This window comes from Mustela nivalis (genome assembly GCF_964662115.1).
Source record: "Mustela nivalis genome assembly, chromosome: 14".
Lineage (NCBI taxonomy): Eukaryota > Metazoa > Chordata > Mammalia > Carnivora > Mustelidae > Mustela > Mustela nivalis.
The window spans coordinates 87625960-87653818 of record NC_139033.1 but is presented as its reverse complement, the minus strand read 5'-3'; the positions used below and the strand labels follow the sequence as shown (position 1 = coordinate 87653818).

Sequence of the window (27859 nt, the reverse complement as noted above, 5' to 3'; positions counted from 1 at the left end):
CAGGGGCCTCATTTTACCTTAGTCACCTCTTCAAAGGCTCTGTCTCTGAATATTGTCATATTCTGTGTCACTGGGGGTTTGAACCTCCACATATGAATTTGGAGGCAGGGAGGAGACACAATTCAGCCCCTAAGGGAGACAGTCCTGTGCCTGGATGAGAATCAGGCTCAGAGAGGCTCCTGGACTTGCTTTCTGTCACCCAGGGAGCGGGTTGCAGCTCTGTGCTCAGACCCACACATCTGATGCTGCTTTGGCTCCACTGCCCTGACCTCCCGTTCACTGGTCCCCTCCTGTTCTCCTGCCATCCCATTGCCACACAGAGGCAGAGCCCTTACTCCCAGCTGACTCTTCTGTACTTCTTCTGTATCTTGCTCAATTTTTGTTGTTATTGTGGAAAAATACATGGAATATATATGTGGACGAAGTGGGAAATATGTGGGAAAGTATGCGGAAAAAGTAAGATAAAGAGCATTTGGAATATTCGTAACTCCCCAATAATCCCACAGCCTCGCAAAACTGTTTTTTGATTTTGCTCCTTACCTTCTCTTCTCCACCCTGCACATACGCCCGTGTCTCACATCTTCGGCCATATTACACCTGGCCTTCGGGCTCTGTCTTTTTCACCCCACATTATAACTAACAGTCTCTCTATCTTTATAATGATCATTTTAATGACTGTGTACTATTCCACCATGCTGAGGCACTCTAATGTTTTGAATTATCCTCTGATTTTTGTGCATCTGAGGTTCCCCTTTATGCCATTACCGATAATGATGCAATGAGTGTCCTTGGACTGAATGCTCTTAGCATCTCTTGAATTATTTCCTGAGGGAAAATTCCCAGGAGTCAGATTACTGAGTTAAGGGAAGCAACATCATCACAGCACCTCGATGAGCTGTAAAATCTCTTTCTGGAATGAGTGTACCGATGTTCTGTGTCACCAACAATGAATGAGTATGCCAGCTTCTCTGTCATCTCACTTGCATTTGGTGTTAATAATTAAATGCATTTGGGGCCATTTTAATATACTTAAAAGGGTACCTACCTCAAGGCTTTAATTTGTATTTTTTTAATGGCCAAGAAAAGAGGAGGAACATTCTGCAGTAGATCTGTACTTTCAATGGTTTCTGTTGTCACTTTCTTTAAAAGAAATTTTTTAGGGGTGCCTGGGTGGCTCAGTGGGTTAAGCCTCTGCCTTCGCCTCAGGTCATGATCTCAGGGTCCTGGGATGGAGCCCCGCATCGGGCTCTCTGCACAGCAGGGAGCCTGCTTCCCCCCTCCCTGCCTGCCTCTCTTCTGCCTGCCTCTCTGCCTACTTGTGATCCCTGTCTGTTGAATAAATAAAGAAAAATCTTTAAAAAAAAAAAAAGAAATTTTTAAAAAAAGGAATACTTGAAGACCAGACAAATAAATGGGTAGTAATCCCTTGGGAATCCCAGCTCTCTCACCTTGTGAGGGATTTGTTAGTCGAAGTGACATTTAGTCCCTCAACAAGCAAAAGGCCTTTTGGTCAATAACTAGTAGAAGTGATTGAATGGGCCAGCTGGGTCAGCCACTTCTGGGAACAGAAAGGGCTAAGAAGAGGCCAGCATCTTCAGAGCTGCCTGCTGGGACCTGACCCCAGTTCTCCATGGGGTCCTCTAGGCGACCTGGCAGATCCTCAGGCAGGCCTCTATAGTGTAGCCCCTGGCTCACTCTAGAACAAAGCCCACCAGACTCAGCTCCCAGGGAGGGGAACTTTGGGGCAGTTCCCGGTAGCAGAAGGCACATGCTGGCAGAGTCATGCCAGGCATCATCCCCAGTGAAATCTGGCTCGTGTTTGCCATTTTTCAAACTCCCCTATTCCATCTATCTGATCTGAAATAATCAATAATAAATTGAAAAATTTTCCCCCTCGGAAGTTTATTTTAATTGCCTAGCAACATATTATCATAAATTGCTTTCAAATTAATTCTTTGGCTTTGATGCACACTGATTTATTAATGATAGCAGTCAGCATCTATGCGTGGCTATTCTTAGAACGCTGATGTTTTAAAGGGCTTCATTCTTAAGATAACTGCACAAGGAACTTGTATGTCCTGGAGACATCCAGACACCACAGACGTCAATACCTTTTCTGCTGTGGGCCTGAGCCCCTCATTAGTGATGAGCCTGAGGCCCAGAGGGCCCACCAAATGTCTCTCAGACCCACAGCAGTGGAAGGCTGTGGCCAACTCAGGTCAGGAAGCCACCATTCGATCTTGCCCTTGTGGACCTCCCCAGTCTGTGTTCACCTCTGTGTGGTCCAGTCAAAGTCTGGTCAAGGGCAGAGGTGCAGAGGGGAAGGGGCTACGTGGTGGTGTGCCAAGAAATGCCATCTGTGAGGGGTTGTGGGGTGGTGACGGGAAGCTTGGGAAGGTAAGAAGGTGGTGTGGGTTTTGTAGGTTGGGCCAAATAGGGCTCCTGGAAAAGTGGCTTTCATTGATCAGTTTATCAATGAGTTAATTTATCTGTTTATTCCCGTGCTCATTCATTCATTCTGTGCCTACCATATGCTGGGCCACCCGAGAGACTGGGAGCAGTAAGAAAAGAACACACTCTCTGCCTTTGAGGAGTTTGCTGTCTGTGTGGGAGATGGACAAGTTAGTAGGAACTCCCACCCCAGGGCAAGTTAGGTCCCAGGAAAGAAAGAAGCCCGAGGCATTCTGGGAGCCCAGACTGGAAGAAATTCACCTGTGATTCTAGTATTTTAACATTTCCGGGTATGGATAGTTTCCCCACAATTATAAGTATATTACATGTTTTGCCTTCTTCCTCAGCATTTTCTTTTTAAGCACAGTTTCTTATTTCTGCAGAGTCATCACGTACATGAGTCTGATGGCTCTGTGATATTCCGTGAAGTTGTTGAAATAAGCATTTGCCTGCTGTTAGGGTCTTAGGTTGCATCCCAGTTTTTGCAACAAATGGCACTGGATGCAGAGTTTTGTGTTCCTTTCCCATCATTCATTTGTGATGAATCCCCGGGGGCCCACCATCTGGGCTGGAAGGTGTGGACGTGTGTTTGTGGTTCTGAGCTATGTTCCCTCACTCCACCTGATGCCTCATAACAGTTCCCCGGGACCTGATTCTCTGTTGCCTCCAGGACTGGGATGGGTGGCCATACACCCAGTTACCCCACACATGCGTGCCTGTGTGAATCTTAGTTGAGTGTCTGCGCATACCATATTAATGAGCAAAACAGGGAACATACTGGAAGCAGAGCCTGCATAACAATGTTTTGGCAGCAAGTGGAAGTGGGGAGGCCAGCCTCTGGCTGCAGCCCAGAGAGGATGTGACAAGGAAAATGTCACCATAGACCTGAGGGGAATCCAAAAACTCAGAAGTGACCAAAGACAGTGGCCTTGATGTAGGGTCAGCTATAGCCTAGAGGGAGGGTTGCAGTTACCTCCAGGATTGTCACTGCAGGGTATTTGGGGTGAGTGGATCTCAGGAAGGTCACAGAGTTGGTTCATTTGATTTTAGGACATCATGTGTAGGGTGTTGGAGGCTGTCCACTTGGAGCTGTTCAGGATGGGGGACAGGAGCAGGCTGGGTTTCAGCCTCACTGTCACACACAGGGGCAGGAAGGAAACTTTGACACGCCTCAGGGTAGCCAGGAGAGCTGCTGGAACTACCTGTCAGTCATCTGATGCTCTCTCTTGGTGATCCTGCTGCTGGGTCAACTAAGACATTTCAGGTAATGTGTCCTCTCCTTTAAGGACAAATTGGCACTCTTTGGCTGCCTGCGAAGCCAGATAGTAGATTTTTGAAGAATTCCACGTGAGCAGGGCCTCATGCTTGTTTGATGTGAGTTATGGCATGAAACAATTATGGAGAAAAGAAGAAAACATGTGTGTTTGCCTTTGTAATACCGCATGACTTTCCTTTCCTGTTTCTCTTCACTATTTTCATTTCCTCCCTGGGTGTGTATTGTTCCCAGCTCTTCCTCTTTGCAGCTGCAGGTGAGGGGAAGGGGACCAAGGAAGCAGGGGCTGAGAGTCCAGCATCCATTCACTGTGAGGATGGGCGTAAAGGTTCTCAACTGCTCTGCCCTCCCCTGCTCTGCTGTGAGATGGAGGGCACAGCTCCGCATTCAAAAGATGCTTCCAGCTTCCAGAGTCTGTGATGTTCAGAGTGGCTGGTTAAATATCCTGGGTTGGATTATTCTTCCATGTGCAAATCCTTTAAAAATTGCCTGTGTGTTTATAAACATTTCCCAGAGCACTCAGGTCACATTTCCGGTCTCACCCCCCTTTTCCTTATGAGGCCTCTGGGAGCTTGGGGAGCAGTATTGTGCTTAAGGGGCCCCACAGGACGTGGTTCAGAGTCTGTCTCCAAGGTCAGACAGAAGAGGCTAGGTCCAAGCCAGGTGACCCTAGGCAAGTCCGTTTACCTCAGAGCCGTAGTTTGCTTGTCTATAAAAGAGGATGTTGGTGGAACTTACCAGAGGCTATCTGGTGGGGATTAGATGAGGCACTGCAAGTAATGTGGGTAAAGCTTAGCCCAGCACTTGGCATTGAGTCAGCACTCCACTGGTTGCTATTTGCATTATTATTATGCTCTTCATTTTGTAGTAAAAAATCAAGGCCCAGAGTGGCTAAATGCCTTACATCCCCTGGGCCAGTAAATCTAACCCAATTGCTCTAGATTAATTCCCTAGGTGGAGGAAATACTCAGTCGCTTCAAAGGCCTAGAGGGAATTATTGACCCAGCAGCACCTTCCCTGAGTTTATTTTAATAGGAGCTTCATGGTATATTTGAAAACCTTTAAATTGGTGAAACTTGATTCAGTTTCAATAGATTACATTTGATAAATTCCCTTGACTGAACTGTGAAGAGGTGGTGTTGGGAAGGGCTTTGTCAGGGATGGAGCAGGGCCCAAAGCCTCGTCCCAGGGCCCAGAATTTGTCAGCCAGTGGGGAAAACAAGACCTGAACAGGGCGGAGGAAGGTGGGGGCCAGGGCCAAGAAGCAGGACCAGCCTGGGTTTGGACTGTCTTCCAGCAGGTGTGTGTGCAACCCAAGTTGTGAGTGTGGCTGGAGCCGAGGGAGAAAGGGGAACAGGATGGGTATGCCTGTGGGGGCTTAGAGACCACTGAGTGGATGTATGACAGAGTCTGAGAGTAGGATCTCTTGGCTGTTGTATGAAGTGTAAGCCATGGCGGGGGGCGGGGGGGGGCAGGGCTGGGTGGCAGCCAGAGACCTGCTGGGAGGTTCTAGCAGAGTCCACAAGGAAGATGATGCTGGGTCCAGCCTGGGTGGCAGCTTGGGGGTGGTGGGAAGAGATGGGATCCTGGTTGTGTTCTAGTAGAACTTGTCATGGTGTGCTGACCAGCAGGAGGTGGGTCTAAGAGACTTGGGAGTAAGGGTCTCCAGGTTTCTGTCCTGAGCAACTGGAAGGTCCGTGCTGCTCCTTAGCTGAAGTGGGGAGGACTGGGGAAAGGGTAAGGACACAGGTCTAGGGGGCCATTGGGAGCTCAGATTTGGACAGCTGGGACGTGATGCCCATCACACATACCGCGGAGAACTCCTGCAGGCAGCTGGACAGGTAAACTGTGTTCAGAGAGGTCTGGCAGAGACAGAGGTTGGTCCCCAGGTGCCAGCAGTCCTGTGGGAGCAGTGGTAGCTGGACTCCCTGGGGCCCCGCTCCTTGCCTCCTTCCAGGACGGTGTACAGGTGTCAGCGGGCACTCAGACACAGGTGCACCGGGCACAAGAGGCGCCACAGGGGAATCAGAGGGTGACCAGGGCTCAGAGGTGACCACGATTTCCTGGAATTATCGTCAGGCTCTGGGCCAACCCCATTTCCCACGTGCCACTTAGCTCTCAAGGGCATCTTTCCCTTTGAAATAAAGCACCGCCAATCCGGCTACTGCAGGAGGCGACACCATCGCTCTCATTTTGTCGTTAACATGTGACGTTTAACTGAGGAGCCCGCCGGACACCTGGGTCCCACCTGGATCCCCTGGGGGTCTCACGGACAAGCAAGGAGCGTGCGGGTGAGGGCAGCCCTCCTGAGAGAAGAGAGGGGGCGGCCGCAACTCGAGCTCCGTTAGGCTCCCGTGGCGCCGACGGGGTTAACGGGCTCGTGCACCGGGCGGGCCGGCAGCAGTGGTGCATTGTGGTAACGCGGCGCCGGGACCACTAGCACCCGCCGCCTCCGCCGGGAGGCCCGCCGAGCTGTGCGCGCGACCGTGGGAGACCCTGGGCCCGGCGCCATGTAGCGTCCGGCTGCTCGGAGGCCGCCCCGCCGCGGGAATGAAGGGACGCGGCTGCTGGGAGTCGGCCTCCGTGCGCTCCTTCTGCAGCTCCGGCTGCCTGAATAAATTTAAGAAGGGTTAGTGCTGCCCGGCTTCCGCCCAGAGGCCGAGTTCCCCTGCGCCTGTTCGCCGGGAGCTGGGCTTGCTGCATGATCAGTCCAAGCGAGCCTCTGATGTCACTCCCTCGCGGCTTGGGGAGCGCGGGGAGCCTCGGGAAACCCCTGTCCCGGTACCCCGCCAGCGTGTGCTCTCCGGACTCGCATCTGGCGCGGGGCATTTTGGAGAGAGGGCTGTGGCTAGAGACCCATCTCTGATTAACCCCTGCAAAAAGGAAACAAAATATAATCCAGAGCTTTCTGGAAATAAGGGGCGGGAAGAGGAGGTACCTGTTTAATCCACCCACCTATCCTTCCCTCCCCAGAGTTGGCTTGGGACACTGGCAGAATTGCTGCTCTGTCCACAAGAACCTCGTCCTGCCCCCCCTCCCCGCCCCCACCACCGTTGGGGCAGCTGTGCTCAGTGCATGACCCAACCAACTAATCTTTGCCCTTTGAACAAGCTGTGACAGATCAGGAGATTCAGTGTAAGTGGCCGCCTGGGTTTAAGCAAGGACCTGCCTTGAGGTTGCACCCCCAGGCAGTGGTCTCCACAAGGGGCTGGACAAGGGGGCTAGGCAGGCATGCGCCTAAGAGCCTTCCTTCCTCAGCAGCTGTTGTTAAGGTTGAAATCTTGCAAACCGTTTAAGTTTCTGCCTGCAATTCCTGATGCTTGAAATTTGCATTATTGGAGATTTTGCATGAGTGAAACTTGCAGTTTACCTTATTGTTTCTGTTAGAGTTTGAGACTCTGGGAAACAAATAGGATTCTTCGACTCTGTAGACCTAGAAGATACAGATGCAGTTAAATTTGCTTAACACGAAATTCATTAGAAAGAGCTCTTTTTAGGAATTAACTCCCTCTGATCTGTAACAAGCCTTGTAATTAATTTTGCTGACTGGTCACACTAACGGCTTCATGAGGCCTGGTGTAGGGCAGACATCTTCCAAGTTGTGAACTCCAGGCCTCAGCCCTGGAGTCAGGTTTAATCATGCATGTCCTCCTGAAAACACCATCTGAAGTCTCAGGGTGTTTGTAATTTCAAACATTTGAGATTTCTTTTCGTGGGAGCTGATCCTGTGGTCCTGTCTTGAGAATGCTTTACAGAAACCGACAGTGAATTTTATATAAAGTATGTCTTCTGGTTTTAGATTGATTTTGATTTCCAAGTTTAATTTTAGATGGAGAGCCCTTTCTAATGCGATTATGCTCTTAATGAAAAGTCTAAATGTTCCTGTTAACGTTTTTGCCGAATTTATTCTGAGGGTGAATTTTGGAGTTAATCTGAAAAGAAAAAAAGAATGTATGGTTAGGTGTTAATTTTTCTTCTATTGGCCTGCCTGATGATTTTCTTGGTTGCCGTTCTCTAGAACATTTGCTGCTGGCAGGTAGCATTGGGCCTGGTATCCACTTGCTTTCTGCTTGGTTGTGAGAGGATGCTCATTTGGCGGGGCAAGGTTTTATTTATGTATTTGAGAGAGAGAGAGAGAGAGAGAGAGAGAGAGAGAGAACGTGCGTGCCAGAGCAGGGAGGGGCAGAGCGAGAGGGAAAAAGAATCTGAAGCAGGCTCCCCACGGAGCAAGCGCAGAGCTTATCATGGGGCTCAATTCCACAACCATGAAATTAAGACCTGAGCCGAAACCAAGAGTCAGATGCCTAACTGACTGAGCCATCAAGACACTTCGAGTGTTCATTTTTGTCCAGAAGTTAATGAGTTAATTAAACTCATTAATTAAACCTCTGCACCTCAGGGCTGATGACATAGTAACCTCTTTGATTACTAGACCTCTCCAGGCTAGGCGTTCTATCTTACCCTTCTTGTGACTGTTCCACTCTCCACAATGGGTTCTGGGGACGAGGAGCTGAGGATATTGTGAGGGGTGGTGGGCATGGTGCTTAGCACAGGGCCTGGAGCAGTGGGTGCCTTCTCCCACAGCCCAGGAGCTGGCACCACAGTCAAGAGCAGCCACGGTTCAGCCCCAGTGTCAGATGTCCCGGAGGCAGACTGCAGAGGGTGTCCCCTCTGGTGCCCCGCGAGGCCAAACAGAACATTTCTGTGGGCACGATGATTCTGGCCAGCTACAAAGAGCAGAGTGAGGAAAGCCGAGATGAGGCCTTCGGGAGGACTGGTGAGCAGGTTGTTCTGGGAGGGGGGTGCCTCGAGGGCCCTCACATTATGGGTGTGGCAGGCATGGCCACGGGGTTCTCCTCCCCAACTTGTAGACAAGGTGAGACCGACTGTCTCGTTTCTGACACATTGAAAGGTATTGTAATGAGAGGCCACTCCAGACCCATTTCCCCTTAGAAAAGGGTTCTAGTGAAATCGTGCAAGTCGAAGAACCAGCTGGCACGCAGCCTACAATGGGGACTGGGGGCCGAGGTCTAGGCGGTGATCATGTAGGTGACAGGACAACATCTGAACTGCGGAGGTTCCTCACACGGGCTGTTCCTCCACAGCGGGTGGGCTTCCCCCAGAGGATCCAGGGTGCTGGGGGGCCTGAGTACCTATCCTGCTTTTGCCGCTGGGTTGTGTCACCACGGGCATGTCCCTATCCCTCTGTGGGCCTCAGTGGTTCCCACCTTGGTACATGACAGAGGAGGAGTGAGTTGGGAAGGGCTGGTGTCTGTCTTGCTCTCAGGCCCTGGCATGTGAAGAGGAGTCCTGGGGAATCCTTGACACGAGGCCCCTCCTCCTTGGGGAATGGCCTGTTCAAACCACATCCCCAACGCTTGCCTGAACTTCAGCTAGCTTCTTCGCCTTTTTGATGGGCAATTTTCTTGTCTAAAAGATGCTGCAAAACCTATTTATCTGGCAAGGAGGCTGGGAGGTCAAAATGAGATAATATGTCTCCATGCCTACTAATCAATCAGTCCGTGCTTCAAACAGGGCTGGGACCCCACAGATGGGGAAATGCCCATTCAGGGTCGTTTGTAAGCTCTACCAAATCAGATGTTGGTTTGTGCGTATGCACGCGTGTATACAGTTGTATATAGGACTTGGACATGTTTTCAGAATGCAAAGTTCTGAAAGAGCACAAAATAGGGACCCGCTGCCCTGGCAAGGTAGACTCACTAGAGGTCCGATCCAGGTGACCCTGCCCACGACACTGCTGAGGTCACTGCTTTCCCATTTGCGGCTCCCTTGCGTACCCATGAGCCAGCTTCCGTGTCTTGAGACCAGCTCTGATGGGCCTGTTTCTGATGGAAACAGGAGGGGACCGGGAACGAGAGCCATCAAGGTCAGGTGTGTGGGACCAAGCAGGTTATTAGGTGTCTCTGCTCAGGCTCCCAGCGGACTCGGTGGCACGCACACTCCAGCTTCTGTGTGGCTATGATATGAATGCCTGGGTCTCTGGTTTTGTGGAGGGGTGTTTGTTGGTTTGTTTGTTTTTACATCTTTGAGGCCTAGGACAGGTACCATTCTCAGAGAAGGGGCTTCATGGAACATCAGCTGAGAATTGCTGTCAGATGTGGTGTCCTTCAGAAAGTCACAGGTGGGATTCTTCTGTGTTCATTTTGGGGCTTGTCAACTTGTCCAATCTTGTGTTCCCCTGCGTTGTGTTCCCAGGTGTCTGCTGGGTCCTTGGGAAGAAGGACTGAGGCATGAAGTAAGGGACCAGCTCTCCATTCTGATCACTTTCTGTGTAGGTGCAGAATGGCCCCCCAGTGCAGTGCCCCAAGATTAGCATCCGTGACCTCATTGGGCATGACCTCACTGCTCACCCAATCTAACCTCACACTCTGCTCTGCCCACTCAGCTGAATGTCCTTGCTCATCCCTCACATGTTAATCAAACTCATCCTTTGATGTCCTGTGCCCATCCCAGTTCCTCTTGAAGTTTCCCCAAACCCCTCAAGGCTTGAGGTAACTTCTCCCCTTAGACCTCTTCTGGGCCTCCCTTCTGCAGTGGACCTGGATTGTCGAGTGCAAGCCTTGCTCTCCTCAGAAGCTGTAAGCACCCAGAGGTGAAGCCTGGGTTTGTGTGTGATGTGCCCCCCACTCCCAAGCATGTAGCACTTTTGCCAATTGCTGTTCCATAAGCAACGAACTCTCTCGATTCAAGATTGAAGCAGCAGGTGGAATCAGTCCTTCTCTCTCCCTTCTAGTGCCACTATGTATGGCAGGTGGCTCCCCTGGAAAAACTAGGAAGCTCAGAGATGTGAGCAGGGGGAACATAAGAGATCATAAAGAACTTCCTGGAGGAGGTGACGGCCAGATGGGTGTTGGAGGATGAGTGGACAGGAGGAGGCTGGGGAAAGGCAGGTGCTCACTTAGGTTTGAGTGAAGTGAGACAGGTGAGAGGTGGAGGAAGGCCTCACTGATGGGTTGGCTCTCAAAGGACAGGTGGGCAGGAAAGGCCGTGAGCTCTGCTGGCTCTGGAGGAGGAGTATGGCTTCTAGAAAGGAGGTTTTAGGGCAGCACTGACCCCATTTCTGTCCTCTCTGGGAAGGACATCTGGCCTCATGAGTGTCACCATTACTTGGTGCGATGCATGGGAGCAGGACATTCTCTCATAGATGTTACTTTGGGGGAGCCTCTATCTGCATGCCCATGGGATAGGGGCAGTGAGCAATCTGTATGAGAGCCCCCCCTGCCTGGCACATGGTAGCTACTCATCATTATTACTATTACTTTTGGGGGCTTAAAGTCAGGGGGAATGTGAAGCTCTCAGTACACACAAGGGGGCTTAATCAGGGGTAGCAAATAAGACGATTATTGTATCATTGTATTGTATCATTCTACAGGTGGGGAAACTGAGGCTAAAGGACTTTCCCCAGATCACAGGCTTAAGCAGGACTCAGAGCCTGCACAGTCTGAGTGCCGGCACATTTCAACATGTCTGTGGATGGAGAGTCAAGGGGCAGGGGAAGGCCAACAAGGGAGCGGTATAGACTGAGAATCTGTGGGACTCTGAACAAGGCTGGCCTGAGGAGAAGCCACAGTGGGTGAGGCTGGGGGCTCAAGCAGTTAATGGTTAAGACAAGACAGAAGAATTTGTCTTTTCTATGGAGCAGAAAATCTGGCTGGCTGTTCACTCTGTGCTAAGGACTGTCCACAGTAGCTGTGTGGGGCACACCGTGTCCACAGCCAGGTGACAGAAATCCAGCCCGAAGGGACTAGGCATGGTGGAGCCTGGCTCGAATCTTTCTGATCTGCCACACCTGTTCCTTAGGGAGGGAATGGACAAGGGGCATGGCCCTGCTTGGCCAGACTCAGAACACAGGAGGTCATGCCCTGTAGAGAATATCTGAGAATAATCACACAGCCTGAGGCTCTCAGGAGCCCATGAGCTCTGAGGAAAGAGGATGTCAGGGGACAGTGAGGTGAAATGTAGGTAGGCAGGGAGCCCTGCATAGAGGGCCCGCTGTGGGCAGGCAGGTAAGGGGTGGGTTTTAGATGGGCGGCAGGCAGGGGCACCCCAGGTGGAGAGAGCAACACTTTGGGGGCACTGCGGAGGGCTGCACATGGGGGAGCGTGTTGGTGTCATTGTGTGCGGGAGGGGGAAGCAGGCCATCGGGTCAGGTGGGGAGAGTGGAGAGCTGAAGGCAGGAGGTGGGAAGGAGAGAGGAGGAAGGTGGGCGGAGCAGGCTTTCCGCAGTGGTTCTGATTGGCTGTGGGGAGGCCCGTGTCCACCAATGGGCTTCCTGCCTGTGCCGGCTCTGAGCCCCCGGGTGGCAAGTGGACCGCTGTGCTGGATTTGAGGACTGAGAGAGGACAGAGAGTCATGAACAGAAGTGACCTCTATTTGGAGGACCGGAGAGAATAGCAGCTGCCTGGCCCTCATGGCTGCACCCTCGAATAGCAGCATGTCAGTGAAGCGAGTATTGGCAACATGGAAGCGACAAGGCTGTGACAGGCCCTGAGCTGCCCCAGCCAGGGTTCTGGTGCCACTGGTGGCCCCAGGAGGCCTGGAGAATGTAGTGGGCTCTCTAGGGAGCTAGTTCACTGATTGTTCACAGGTTGGTGTGCAGAGCCGCAGTGAGTCCGCTTTAGAAAAGGGCACCCCTTCCTCAAGACCTTTTACTTACACTGATCCTGAACCTGCTGTAAATAGTAAGTTTGTTAGAGCAACACTCTTTGCTTTCATCTGCTGTTATAATAAAAACAAATCTACGGTGTCCCTTGCGAAAGGTGCTGCCTGTGCTCGTGCAGTGGGTAACCTGCCCAACCAGATGCAACAGTCCTATTAATATAAACACATACTAGGAGCAACGATTGGCTGTCCGTGAGGATTATACAATGATCTCTGTTGCCTCTAGGCAAAGAGAGAAAGAGGGCTGCCTGGGTGCCACTCCAAGAGAGGTGACTGCTGGGGGCAGTCCTACAGCAAGTGGCACTGCCCTCTGCAGAAACAAGTTGTTCCTCCGTTGCCTGGTTTTTCTGTAAAGTGCCAATAAGCTCAGACTGGGTGATCAAATAGATGAACATTATGAATAAAGATGAAGTCATGGGCTCCAGGCTGCCAAAGATAAAATTTCCCTTTTTAAAAAAAAAATATTTTATTTATTTATTTGACAGACAGAGATCACAAGTAGGCAGAGAGGCAGTCAGAGAGAGAGAGGGGGGAAAGCAGGCTCCCTGCTGAGCAGAGAGCCCAATGTGGGGCTCGATCCCAGGATCCTGGGATCATGACCTGAGCCGAAGGCAGAGGTTTTAACCTACTGAGCCACCCAGGTGCCCCAAAGATAAAATTTCCTTTTATGTCCTGCTTGCCTCTGACATTTGTGCAGAATAATAACACCTAACGCACAACTTCATTAATCAGAGCTGTGCAGGCTTGATGAGTGGTGAGGTCAAAGAAGGCCATGGCCTGGGGGGCAGGGGGATTCCCCACATGGGCAGCTCTTTGGTGTGTCCATGTCCTCAAGGCCATAGGCAGGAGCTGGTTAGTGGACAAATGTTTTCCCTGAGAGGCTAGAACGGACAGTCATCAAAGCCCCCTGGGTCCCACCCTCTGCCCAGGGTATTTTTATGTCAGAAGCAGTGCAGTTTGGCCAGAGGGGGGTGCCTCTGGAGAGCGTGAATCTTGGCTCATTGACCATTTGGCAGCTGCCCTTCTGCCTAATGAAGTACTGCCCCCACAAACCCACTCCTCACTTCCCCCTAAAACACACACCCACACACCCACACGCATACACTTTATTCTTGGCCAAACTAAGCTTCATCTCGGCCCAGCCTCTGCACCCTGCCCGTTCATTATTTTTAAGGGTTGCTTACCATTTAAGGTAACAGTTCCAGATGTTCAAGATCCTGGTGTTTCCATAACTCCATTACCCCTCACGCCCCTGTTTTCAGGTCTCTATTTTTAGCCAGTGTTTTTCCTTTATGTGAACATCCATTTTACATCACTGAGAGACCAAAAAAAAAAAAAAGTACCATTTTCACGTGGCTGTTACATCATAAACACTTTCCCACGTTACCACAGGCTTAATATGCATCTGTTGAATGGCTGTGGAACGCCTTTTCCTTCTGTTAGGCATTTCGCTTCTTCCCAGATTGTCACTGGAGCCAAACTGCTGCCTGAGCATCTTTGGCATGTAAAATTTTTCTTTGGTGTCTCTTTCCCGGGACAAATTCCCAGGAGTGTGATAGCTGAGCTAGAGAATATGAAGGCTTCCCTTTGGCGCTCCATGGCCCTCGGCCTTAGTGTTCTGGTCCGTGACGCTCACAGGGCTGAGTGTGGGCATCTGCTTCTCTCCCACCTGCCCTACACTAGCCTTCCATTATTCTGAGGATTATTTTTTCTTTTTCTTTTTCTTTTTTTAAAGATTTTATTTATTTATTTGACAGGCAGAGATCACAAGCAGGCAGAGAGAGAGAGAGGAGGAAGCAGGCTCCCTACTGAGCAGAGAGCCCGATGCAGGGCTCAATCCCAGGACTCCGGGATCATGACCTGAGCCGAAGGCCGAGGCTTAACCCACTGAGCCACCCAGGTGCCCTCTGAGGAATATTTTTTAACCAGGCATAAAATTGGGCCTCATTAGTGTTTTCAGTTACACATGACTAACCAGAAAGGATGAACCCTCCTCCCACCCGCCACTTTGGTTATTATTTGGTGACCCTTCTGTGGGTCATCTGCTACACCTTTTCCTGCCCTCGTGTGGAAACCCAAAGGGAAGCATGATGAATGTTGTTGTTTATGCTGGACGTGGCTGGAACCCAAGCCAGACAGGACTTCCTCGGACCCTGGCACTGCCCTCCTTTGCTCAGTGGACGAGGTTCTGAGAAATGGTCCTTGGAACTGTCCTCCCCAAGCACGATCTGCTGCATAAGCTGTAGGGACCCCTTATTTAAAAATTATTAAGAGTTTCAAGAGGGAGACAGCTGAACATCAAACCAAGCCTGGGGTCCTTCTGACTTAGGGGACTGTGTGCCTGCACAGGTCCCGTGCCTGTGACCCCTCTTCCCCTGGGAAGTGGCTTCCCTGCTGTGCTGAATCCACCCTTCAGCTTCCCCAGGGCACATTCCAGATGCAGAGGTTCCAGATCCAGATGTGGATGGGCTTCTGAATGGAACCCCACTCCCGCTGCCCTTGACTGACAGTAGCCAATAGCTGTGTGCCCTCCCAGAGAGCTGCTGAAAATCAGTAGCTAGTTGTACCTGCCAGGCTGCCTCCCTGATCCCCGTCCCGGTGGTCCTCCACCAAACAGCAGAGTTTCCAGAGGTGAAGGGGCAGAGGGGAGGGAGTGTTAACTTCACAGGGGGCTCTGAAACATGGTGGTGTTCTGAGTGGAACAAATGGATTTCCACAGAAAGAGGGTGTGTGAGCCCTGGTGTGTGTTCTGAGTAGTGACATTCTGCAGGGGACTTGGGGGGCAACTTCTGGAATGCACCTCCTGCATTCTCCTAAAGAATTACATAGAGTTTGGAGCTTGTGGGGGATTTACCCAACCCCTGTGGTACAGACGAGGAAACTGAGGCCTGGAGACACACAGTTGGCACAGTCGGGAATCCACGGAGCTAGCCATCCACTGCTAGATAGAGATCAGAGGATGCAGTACCAAACCATTGCCATTTGGCTGTTAAAATAATTTTTGACTTATTTTCCAGATTACAAAGATAATTCATGCCCAGTGTAGAAAATTTAGGCACTTAGAAGAAAATAAAAAGTATCTTTAATTCTGTTGCACAGAGATAATCACAAATAATTTTAATCAGATTGTGTGCATCTTTTGGACTTGTTTTTTCTCTTTCAACATTATGTTTCTAAGATTTAATTACATTGTTGGGTATTGTGATGTGTATTCTTGCAATTCTGATGACTCTAAAATGGTATTTTTGTGTGATCTTAACTGGCATTATCTTGATATCAAAATAGTGTTAGGGTTTTATTGGGGAGTATATATTTCTTCTTATGTGAAATGCACTTTTCTGTTGATGGTTTGTCTTTATGAATTGGTAGCTCCTTATATGACCTGGATGCTTAGCATCAGTGATAAGCTTTTAGTCTATATTTTTATATCATTTTGTTTATGATGTCTTCTGATGAATACACTTTTAAATAGCTTTATTGAAATATTCATATACCATACAAGTCACTCATAGAAAGTGTATAATTCAATTTTTTAGTATAGTCACGAGTATGCAACCATCATCATAATCTAATTGTGGAATATTTTTGTCCCTCCTAAAGTAAATCATAGTAGTCATTCCCTATCCGTCCTCCCTCTACCAACCCTAAGCAACCACTGACCTACTTTTCGTCTCTCTAGATTTGCTTATCCTGGATATGACAGATAGATGTCATATATTTTTGGGTCTGCACTTAGCATAATGTTCTAAGATTAATCTATGTTGCATGTATCGGTAATTCATTCCTTTTTATCACCATATAATATTTCGTTGTGTGGTTATACCACATTTTATTTTATCCGTTCATCAAAGTACAGATGATGGGCATTTGTACTAGTTCTCTTTTTTTGACTCTCATGAATGATCCTGCTGTGAATATTGATATATACGTTTCTGTGTGGATGTAAGTTTCCATTTCTACAAGTGGGATTGCTGGGGCACATGGTCATATTGCTGGGTTATACAGTTTAAAGGGACTGCCAAACTGTGTTGCATAGCAACTGTATCATTTTACATTACCGGACAGCAGTGCCTTGGGGTTGCAATTTCTCCATATCTTTGCCAACACTTGTCACTTTCTGATTATTATTGTTGCCATCTTAGTGGGTGTGAAGTGGTATCTCGTTATGGCTTTGATTTTCATTTTCCTAATGACCAAGAATGTTGGGCATTCCCCCCTGTACTTGCTTTTTGTGTATCTTCTTTGGAGAAATGTCTATTCTAATCCTTTGTCCATGTTTTATTTAAGTTATTTGCCTCTTATTGCTTTGTATGTTCTGGATGTCTTTTATCAGATAAATCATTTGCAAACGTTTCCTCCCATTCTGGGGGTTGTCTTCTCCCCCTCTTAATGGTATCATTTGTAGCACAGAAGTTTTTAATTTTGTTAGTGTCTGGCTTATCTATTTTTTTTTTCTTTTGTCACTTTTGTGCCATATCTAGGAATCCACTGCCTAAACTCATGAGGATGAATTTCTGTCTTTTCTTTTAAGAATTTTATACTTTTAGCTCTTAACTTTTAGGGGTATGATCCATTTTGAGTTAGGTTTTGTGGACGTGAGGAAGGGGTCCGACTTCATTCTTTTAGATGTTTTCCAGCATCATCTACTGAAAACACTATTCTTTTCTTTCTCTTTTTAAAAAGATTTTACTTATTTACTTGAAAGAGAGACAGGCACAAGCAGAGGGAATGGCAGAGGGAGAGGGAGAAGCAGGCGCCCCGCTGAGCAGGGAGCCCCCTGCAGGGCTCCATCCCAAGACCCTGAGATCTTGACCTGAGCCAAAAGCAGAAGGTCACTTAACCGACTGAGCCACCCAGACACCCCGAAAGCACTATTCTTCTCTCTGTTTAATTGTCTTAGCATCCTTATTAAAAATTATCTGGCCCTAAATGTAAGGGCTTGTTTTTGGATTCTCAGTTGTGTCCCACTGATCTATATGTATATCATTATGCCATTACCACACTATCAATAGACACTCTTCAATTTAATTTAATTTAATTTTAATGTGGTTGAATTTACCAGTCTTATGATAAATTCAGTCTTAGGTTTTTGTCTAGAGATAACATATTTTTCTATATTTTCTTCTCAAAAGTTTAAAGTTTTCAGAATGAAGTGTTTAATACATCAAGAACTGATTTCTGGACAGGATATGAAATATGTGGTTAATTTCATTTTTTTTAAAGATTTTATTTATTTATTTGAAAGAGATCACAAGTAGGCAGAGAGGCAGGCAGAGAGAGAGAGAGAGGAGGAAGAGGCTCCCTGCTTAGCAGAGAGCCCGATAAGGGGCTCGATTTCAGGACCCTGAGATCATGACTTGAGCCGAAGGCAGAGGCTTTAACCCACTGAGCCACTCAGGTGCCCCTCATTTTTCTTCATATAGTCAATTCTTCGGTCTAGTACTGTTTATTGAGCAGTTTTTTTTTTTTTTTTACCCACTGATCTGCTCTACTACCTTTAACATATGCCTGGGTCTTTGGGGGATGCTCTCTCCTTTCACAGAACAATTTTTCCCTCTTACCAGTATCACGCTGCCTTAAGTACCTTGTAATACATTTTGATATCTTGTTGATCAAGTCTGGCAGCTTATCAGGGTGATGTTATAATTATTCCCATTTTACATATGAGAAAACTGAGTCTCGAGAGGTTACACCCTGGGCCATGCTGCTAACAACTGGCAGAGCCAGGCTTGTTAACACTCAGGCAGTTAGGATCACAGCACACACTCTTAGCCTCTGAACTCTGCACACATCAAAAACCATCGCCTGCAAATCACACTTGCTCCACCAACTGAAAGTTTAAGGCTTTATCCCCTTTCTCTTTCTTTGCCTGGCAAAGGGAAAGTAATTAAAATTTAAATATAACAAGATCTGGTTTGTTTGAGGTTTTAATCCTCCCCTGCTTCCCTACTTGAGATATTTCAGGGAAAGCTTTCCAAAGATATTCACCACCGTTTTTATACTTTGGGGCAATTTTCTAGGCAAAGATGCAGGTGTGGTCAAGAGAAAAGTTGTCTGGAATGCAGGTAAGACACAGCAGGACAGGTGACTGGCAGTTAGGACAGGGTGGGCAGCTGAGACAGGAGAGAAACTAGGAACCCCGAGAAGTGGTGTTGACTGGAGTTCTGGGTTGATGCTGGCTGGAGAATGAGGCTTGGGGACATAGTGATCCTTACAGACTGCTGCTTATGTCCCCAGCACCCCACATGGTAGCTGGCACACACAGTCAGCACGTTAAGTGAGTAATGCGATTAAGGAACCGATTCAGCAGATATAAGATGCTATGAGCCGCTGTGCCTCCAAGCTGTCTCATCAGTCAGTCCTTTTGAGCAGTGCAGTGTGCTGGGGATCAGAGGGCCACGTTCTCACCCCAGGCCCACTGTAGGCAGTTTGCCCTTAGCCCCAGTGTGACTGTGGCTTCCTTAAATGTTCCATGGTGGGTGGTAGGGCGGAGATGTGGTCAGGGTGCTGACATTGTCCTGGGTCCTTCCTCTGTAGTCCTCTTCTGCTGATGGACATTTAGGTTATTTTCACTTTTTGGCTACCATGAGTAACAGTACCATGCAGTAAACATTCATACACATATTTTCATGTAGACACGTGCTTTCATTTTTCTTGGGCGTATACCTAGGGTGGGATTGCTGAGTTCTGTAATAACTGCTAAACTGTTTTTTTTTAACAGCAGCTGTGCTATTTTATATTCCCACTAGGATGAAGGGTCCATTTTTTTCTGCATTCTTACCCACACTTATCTTTTCTTCTTCTGACAACAAATGATACTGAGCATTTTTTCATGTGGTTATTGGCCATTTCTTCAGAACCTTGTCTGTTCAAAGCCCATTTTTAAAGTTTTATTTTCCTTTATTATTTATTTATTTACTTATTTTCAAATCCCTTACTTTCCTTTTTTTTTTTTTTCCCCTTAAAGTAGGCTCCACCCCCAGCATGGATTGTGACCATGACATTAAGACCTGAGCCAGGTCAAGAGTCAGACACTTAACTGAGCTACCCAGGTGCCCCTCAAATCCCAATTTTTTAATTGGGTTGTCTTTCATTGGTGGATATTTGAATGTTAAGCCAACCTTGCATTTCCGGAATAAACTTCAGTTATTCAAGATACCTTACCCTTTTTATGTACTGTTGGATTATATTTGATATTTCTTTTTGAGGATTTTTGTGTCTTTGTTCACGAGGAATATCGGTCTATAGGATATTTGTCATTTGTTTTGTAATGTCTTTTCCTGGTTCTGGTATCGGGTAATTCTGGCCTTATAAAATAAACTGGGAAATATTCCCTCCTCTTTAATTTTCCAGCAGAGTCTGGGTAGAATTGATAGCGTTTCATCCTTAAATGTTTGGTAGAATTTGTCAGCAGATCCTTGTGAGCCCTGAGTTTCCTTAAATACGTTTAACTATAAAATCAATTTCCCTAATACACTATTTGGGGTTTTTTTTAAATTTATTTTTTACTAACTTGCAGTGGCTTTGTATCTCGAGGATTTATTTAATCTCTAAGTCATTGAATCTGTGGACACAGTTGTTTACAAAATTTCCTTCTTATCCTTTAATGTCCGCAGTGATGACCCTCTTTCATTGCTGATATTGCTACTTGGTTATGCCTTTATTTTTTTTTTTTTTCTTCCTTGGTCTGGCTAGAAGTGTATAGATTTTACTGATATTTTAAAAGAATCAGATTTTGGTTTTATCAGTCTTATCAATTGTTTTTCTTATATGCTCTTTAAAAACACATACATTATGGATACTCTTTAAAAAGTGAACTGAATCAAAAAAAAAAAAAAGTGAACTGAATCAACTATAATGCCGTTTTGCACCTTGATCATCTTCATTGACTTTGTCTTCAAGTTTTTTTTCATATCACACAGAAGCTCATGGATTCTTTTAACACTGACATAGTACTCTGTTATATACATGTATCATAGTTTAATAACCAGTCCCGTCTGAAGGGCATTTAGGATATTTATAGACTTATTACTCTTGCAAACATCCTGAAATGTACATTTATCTTTTTTTTAAGTTTTATTTAAGTACTCTCTATACCCAACCTGGGGCTTGGGCTCACAACCCTGAGATCAACAGTCACGTGCTCCTCCAATTGAGCCAGCCAGGTGCTCCTGAAATGTACATGTATCACACATCAGTCTCTGGTCACATATCTACACATATCTGCATATCTGTAGAATATATTACTACACTGGGATCAGTAGGTGGTTATCCTTTTTTTTTTTCTTTTTAAATCAACTTTATTGATGTATAATTTAAGTACAATCAAATGTACTTATTTTAACCATTCTGTGAGTTTTAACAAATGTATACATGTGTATAACCACTACTTCAAGTAAGATATAAAACATTTTTATTATCCCCAAAAGTTCCCTCATGCTCCTTGTCAGTCAATGCCCTTCACGCCCATCACAACCACTGATCTTCCTGTTTCATTTGTCTAGCATTTTTTAAAAAAGATTTTATTTGTTTATTTGACAGAGAGAGATCACAAGTAGGCAGAGTGACAGGCAGAGAGAGAGAGGAGGAAGCAGGCTCCCCAGCGAGCAGAGAGCCTGATGCGGAGCTTGATCCCAGGACCCTGGGATCATGACTTGAGCCAAAAGCAGATGCTTAATGACTGAGCCACCCAGGCGCCCCTACTTTCAGTTAATTTTGTGTATGGTATGTTGTCATGGTTATTTTCTTCTTCCATGTGAATATTCAGTGAATCCTCAAGCACAATTTTCTTTTAAATATGAAGCTATTCAGGACACCTGCGTGGCTCAGTGGGTTAAGCCTCTCTGCCTTTGGCTCAGGTCATGATCTCAGAGTCCTGGGATCAAGCCCCGAATGGGGCTCTCTGCTCAGCAGGGAGCCTGCTTCCCCCTCTCTCTTTGCCTGCCTCTCTGCCTACTTGTGATCTCCCTCTCTCTCTCTCTCTGTCAAATAAATAAATAAAATATTTTTTAAAAATGAAACATTTCCCTCATTGACTTACCTTGACAATTTTGTTAAAAATCAGTTGATCATACATGCATGTGTCTATTTCTTTTTTTTTTTTTAATATTTTATCTATTTATCAGATAGAGAGAGGGGGAGAGAGCGAGCACAGGCAGACAGAATGGCAGGCAGAGGCAGAGGGAGAAGCAGGCTCCCTGCCGAGCAAGGAGCCCGATGTGGGACTCGATCCCAGGACGCTGGGATCATGACCTGAGCCGAAGGCAGCTGCTTAACCAACTGAGCCACCCAGGCGTCCCGCATGTGTCTATTTCTGAACTCTATTATATTCCATTATAAATGGAGTAAATGTCTAGTAAGTCATGAAGTCAAGTAGTATAAGTCCGCCAGCTTTGTATTCTTCCCAAATGGTTTTGGCTGTTTCTTGTTCTTGTGTTTCTCTTTAAGTTTTAGAATTGGCCTGTCAGTTCCTACAAAAAAAGATCTGCTGGGACACCTGGGTGGCTCAGTGGGTTAAAGCCTCTGCCTTCGGCTCAGGTCATGGTCTCAGGTTCCTGGGATTGAGCCCTGCATCGGCCTCTCTGCTTGGCGGAGAGCCTGCTTCCTTCCTCTCTCTCTGCCTGCCTCTCTGCCTACTTGTGATCTCTGTCTGTCAAATAAATAAATAAAATCTTTAAAAAAAAATCTGGGATGTTGATTGGAATTGCATTCAATTTATAGGTTAATTTGTGGAGAATTGATATCTTAATGATATTGAAGTTTTTAATTCATGAATGTGATATTTATTTTTGTTTTCTTTAATTTCTCTAGGCTATGTGTTTTCTTGTACAGATTTTGTTAAATTTGTTGACAATATTTACTGGTTTTGATGTTATTACAAATAGTGTTTTTTAAAATGTTATTTTTCCACCTATTTGTTGCTTGTATTGTAGAAATACAAGTGTTGTATATATAATCTTTTATTCTGCAACCTTAAGTTCACCTGTTCTAGTGGCTATTCTTCACATTCCTCAGGATTTCCTGTATATGTGATTATGTTGTCTGTACTTAAAGGCTTTTTACTTCTTTCTTTCTAACTTGTATGCTTTTGATTTCTTTTTATTTCCTTATTGCACTGGCAAGGACCACTGGTATAATATTGAGTAAGAGTGGTGAGAGCAGACTTGCCTTGTTCCTGATCTTAGGGAAAGAAGTTCAACTTTTCATCATCAAGTATGATGATAACTGTAGGATTTTTATAGATGTCTTATGTAATGATGCGAAAGTTCCATATTCTTCCAAGTGTCTGGGTTTTTGTCTTGAATAGGTGTTGAATTTTGTCAAATGCTTTTTTTAGTATTTGTTGAGGTGATTATATTTTTTCTTTATGCTATTAATATTAATTTAAAACATTAAACCTCACATTCCTGAGACAAACCCCACTTGTTCATGATATAGTATCTTTTGTAGCTGAATTTTATTGACTAATGTTTTTGTCAGGGAATTTTGCTTCCATATTCAGGAGGGATCTTGGGCTGTAGTTTTCTTGTAATGTCTTTGTCTGCTTTTGGTATGTGTAATACTGGTACCTTCTAAGATGAGGTAGTGCCTCGTAAAATAATCGAGACTCCCTCTTCTATTTTTTGACAGAGTTTGTATGCTAATTGTATTATTTCTTCCCTAAATATTTGGTAGTATTCACCAGTGCAGCCATCTGTACCTCAGTTTTCTTTGAGGAAAAGGTTTTTAATTTTAAATTCAGTTTCTTCATAATGGCCTTTTTTTTTTTCTTTTTCTTGTGTCATTTCTGGTAACTTGTTCTTTCAAAAAATAATCTGTTTCATCAAAGGTGTCAAACTTACCCGCATAATATTTTACATAATATTCTTTTACTATCCCTTTAATGACAAAAGGAGCTATAGTGATTTTTTTTTCATTCCTGTTATTGGTAATTTGCATTTTCCTTCTTTCTTGATTATTCTAGCTAGAGGCATATAAATTTCTAGATCATTCCAAAGAAAATCTTTCCAAAACTTTTAATATAAACTTTCCATTGTTATTCTGTTTTCTGTTTCATTGGTTTCTGCTCTTATCTTTACCATTTTATCCCTTCTACTCATTTTGAGTGTAAGTTGCTTTTCTTTTTCTAGTTTCTTGGGGTGGAAACTTAGATCATCCATGAATAAATCATCATAAATAGATATTTTAGATCTATCATCATCTTAGATCATCATAAATAGTTCTTTAAAGCCTTTCTTCTTTTGTATAATAAGCATTTAAAGCTATGCATTTCTCTCCAAGCACTGCTTTAGCTGCATCCCACAAATTTGATATGGTGCATTTTCTTCATTACCCATTTCAGAATATTTTCTAATTTCCTGTGTTTTTTTTAAAGATTATTTATTCATTTGTTGGAGAGAGAGAGAGAGAGAGAGGGAGAGCGAGCGTACAAGTGGAGGGGGAGGCAGAGAGAGAGGGAGAAGCAGGAGACCCATGCAGGGCTCGATCCCAGGACTCTGGGTAATGACCTGAGTCAAAAGCAGGCACTCAACCAACTGAGCCACCCAGGGGCCCCTCCTATGTGGGTTTTTAATTTGACTCAGCAGTTATTTAGAAGTGTGTGATTTGATTTCCATGTAGTTGGGTATTTTCCAGATACTTTTTTTTATTGCTTTTTAATTCATAGCAGTGAGAGAACATACATTTTATAATTTACATTTAGACTTGATTTGTGGCCCAGCATATGCACCAATACAGTAAATGTTTCATGTATTGTTGAAAGGAATATGTATCCTGTCATTGTAATGTGGAGTGTTCTATAAGTTTCCCATTAGGTCAAGTTGACTGATAAAGAATACTTAGAAGATTCACAACCTATAAATCCTTATTCACTTTTATCTAATTCTATCAATTCCTAAGACAGTAGTACTGAAATCTCTAGCTATAATTGTAGGTTTGTCTCTTTCTCATTTCATTTCTGTTTCTGCTTCATGTACTTTAAACTTGCCATAAGTTGGATTCACATTCAGAAGTTTGTAACATCTTGATGAGCTGATGTCTTGAATTTTCCTCTTTATCTCTGTCCTCAAGCCTCCTTTGGGATGTTGATCTTGTAATTGCTGTTTGCCTGGTGTTTCCTTGTCCAATATTGTGCATTTAACCCATTGGTATCATATATTTAAAGTTGTGTTTCTTGTAGAAAGGATAGGGTTGGTTAGTTTATCTATGCTTCTATATTTAAGGGGGGTCTTTGTAGATATATCATGAGTCTTGCTTTTTTTTTCCAGTCCGATAAAGTCTCTGACATTTAATCAGAGTGTCAAGACCATTTTAACTTGTGTAATTATTGATATGGTTGGGTTTAAATCTACCATTTTGCTATTTATTTTGGTCTCACCTATTTTCATGCACCGTTTTTTCTCCTTGCCTGCCATCTGTGGTATAGTTTTTAGTATTTAGTATTCCCATTTTTCCCCTTTATTAATCCATAGCTCTCCATCTCTCTTCTTGGTAGGATCCTCTAGGATTTACATTACACATCAGGAACACATCACAGTCTTCCTTCAAATCCTCACTGATCCAGCTCTAAGAGCATCTAATGATGCTCTTCCATTGTCCCCATCCCCTCTGCTGTATCCTGTTTTACTTTTAAAGATGATATAAACCCTACAATATACCTTTTTTCCTTGCTCGATGCAGTCAGTTATCTCTAAATGAAATTTAAGTGAGAAAACCAACATCTTTTGAATTTATTCACCTATTTATCTCTCAAAGGTTCCCCTTTGCCGGGATCCGAGTTTCCATTTGGTATCATTTTCTCTCAGGTTGAAGAACTTTAACGTTTCTTACAGGACAAGTTGGCCAGGCACCGATTCTCTTAGGTTTTATTTCTCTTTCTTTCAACTTTATTTTTGAAAGACATTTTTATGAGCTATACAGTTCTAGGGTTGTTTTCTTTTTTTCTTTCAGACTGTAAAGAAGCTTTACAGTCTTCTTTGTCTTTGGGCACCTCCCTTCTCAGGGCCCCAGTAGCTAAGTCCTAGGGTCAAAGCTGCCCACAGATGACCCAAGGCAAGCATCTGGCCTCATGGCTCCTCAGCACCCCTGATATTAACGGCCAGTGGAGCCCATGGCACAGCGACGTGGTGTGGCTGGCTCAGGGAGCACTGTCTGGCAGAGTGTTTTATGACCTTAAAGTAACTTGTGTTGTTAGCCAGCAGTGACCACTGCTGTCGTTGCCCAGCTCTCTGCCTCTATCTCACCTGCTCCAGAAAAGGGACTCTTTGCAGGACTTGGCCATTCCAAGGCCCCAAGGCCCTCTGGTCTAAAATGGCCTTGGATATTCCTCAGCTCAGCCCCCAAAGGTCTCACAGACGCCTACTACATGCTCTGTCATTCTTTCCCCCTTCTAGCATGGGTAGGCCTAGGGCGAGAACCGCAGAAGGTTCTCAGCCACAGAATGACCTAGTGAAGGGGAACACCACCAGGCCACTGTGAAGCCAATCTGAAATGGGTCTTGGGTGGAAACTTGGCCCAAAGATGTTGGACCTCTGCAGTCTGGCTGGAATTCAAGCCCACCTCTGTGGGGTGTTGGATTTTGCCGGATCATATTCTGACCCCCTCACAGCCCGAGTTCTGTGAGCCTCTTTGGATGTGTTCAGGTCTCTCAGCCCCACAGCCTATGTGAGAAGTCCCCAGGCACGAAGCAGATCCACAATTGAGGGGAAGGTCCCAGCCTGGGGTCACTCATGCTGTGAGGAGTCCCCCTGAAGGCCCAGGGAGCAGCTGCTGAGTAACGGGGTGCCCAGTACTAGGGTGTGAGCAATGGCCCTACTCTCAGGCTCTGCTCTGACATAAGATTTTTTCTTTCCCACTCCTGCCCACCCCTACCTCCTCCACAGGTTTTTCCTTCCCCTGGCCTCACAGTAGCTCCCACTTCCACCACGTCACCCCTGCCCCCTGCAAGGCTCCCCAAGGTGTTATTTCCTGCCTGGAGCCAGCTCCTGGTCACCAGGACTTGGCAGTTGGAAACAGCCCTCCTTTATTTTTAGGAACAGTCACCTTTATTTTCTTGACCATCCATATAGGAATTTCTAATTTCCGTTTCTTCTAGAAAATAACAAACCAGTTTATTACCTTACAGTAAGAAATGTAACTGCCAGGAACCTGGCCCTGTAGGAAGCGGTTTTCCCCTGAAGGAGGCTAGGCAAGCAGGGGGTGGGGGGTCAGAGCCCAAGGCTGCAGGGAGGCTGGGACCGTGACCGTCACCCTGGGCTTCTTGAGGGAAGGCCGGCTAAATCCCACCACGCTTGTCTTTGGCCAAGTTCCTGTTAAGCAGCTTGCTTCCTGAAGATGGGCTTAGTGCTGAGACCTCATTATTTTCAGATTGATTTTCCTCTTTAGCAACAACTTGGATAGCTTTCCCCAAAGCCAATCCTTGGAACTAGAGGTTACACCCTCAGCGGTGGGTAAAGCTGGTCCTACTGGTAGGGTCCCCCTAAACTGTGGGCGGTGACTGCCCCTACCCTGAGTCCAACAGATGTGGGTGCGGGGGAGACAGGGCAGGGAGGTGATGGTGGACCTGGGCTGGGACACAGCCTCCGTGGGAGCTGTTCCATACTAACTGCTGGGGAAAGGACCCATGCAGAGGGGAGAGGGTGCCGCTGAATGATTCCCTCTAGTCTTTTCTGCTGCAGACCTATCCTTGGCCCCTTTGCCTCCTCCCCACTCTGGATCTGAGCTCTGGAACTGAATCTCCAGGTGACAGACATGGGCTCAGCCTACCTGGCTGGATGCAGTTACCCTGGGTTGGCTTTCTACTCTGTCTCACAGTGGTGGGGGCGCCCATGGATCCTGCCTCTGGCCTGGCTCCCAAGGCTTCTTCAGAAATGAGTAGTTCTGCTGAATTGTCAAACCCAGAGGAAGTGGTTGTTTACAGTCCTGTCCTCCTCTTCCCACTCCCAGAGCGCAGCAACATGAGAGGCCTTGGGGCCTGGAACCCCAGGATCGAGGACATGCCTTTGTGAACCTAACTGAAGCTGGCAGGCCTTCTCTGCAGAGGGCCTTCCTCTTACAGGCGCAAACACGGAGGCCCAGGGAAGGAATGAGATCTGCTCAAAGTCACATGGCCTGTTGGTGTCCAAACACTTAAACTGAGGGCCTGTCCTGTGGTCTTCCGTAATGACCTGGGAACGTAGGAAACAGAAAACAAAGAACTACATTGGCAATCAGCCAGGCCTTAAATTCTTCCAGGTGCAGGAATACCTTCCTTGGCCTCACTGACCCTCATGTCGGCCTCTCTCCATCAGTTCTGGGTCAGGGTTCACGGCCTCTAGCAGCCTGAGGCCACGCCTTTGGCTTCCCAAGAGGCCCCACAAGGGAGAGCTGTCCAGTGCCCTTGGTGTTCTCCAGGAAAAATGCTCAGATGCCGACAAATAGAGAGAGATGGCAGGCTCCCAGGTGCATGGACTGTGA

At 46.4% G+C, this 27859-nt stretch overlaps 1 protein-coding gene across 4 annotated transcripts in view; it reads left to right on the top strand.

The window, feature by feature from the left end:
* OSBP2 (oxysterol binding protein 2) overlaps positions 1–27859 on the top strand; it is a 160550-nt gene that overhangs the window by 87304 nt on the left and 45387 nt on the right. The window contains exon 1 of one of the 4 annotated variants that reach the window (XM_082698000.1): positions 6202–6353. The exons of the other annotated variants lie outside the window; for them this stretch is intronic. Within the exon in view, the coding sequence (XP_082554126.1) occupies positions 6275–6353 (79 nt within the window). The 5' untranslated portion in view covers positions 6202–6274. Of the gene's footprint in view, positions 1–6201; positions 6354–27859 lie in introns of those variants that run through there. 4 annotated transcript variants of the gene reach the window in all.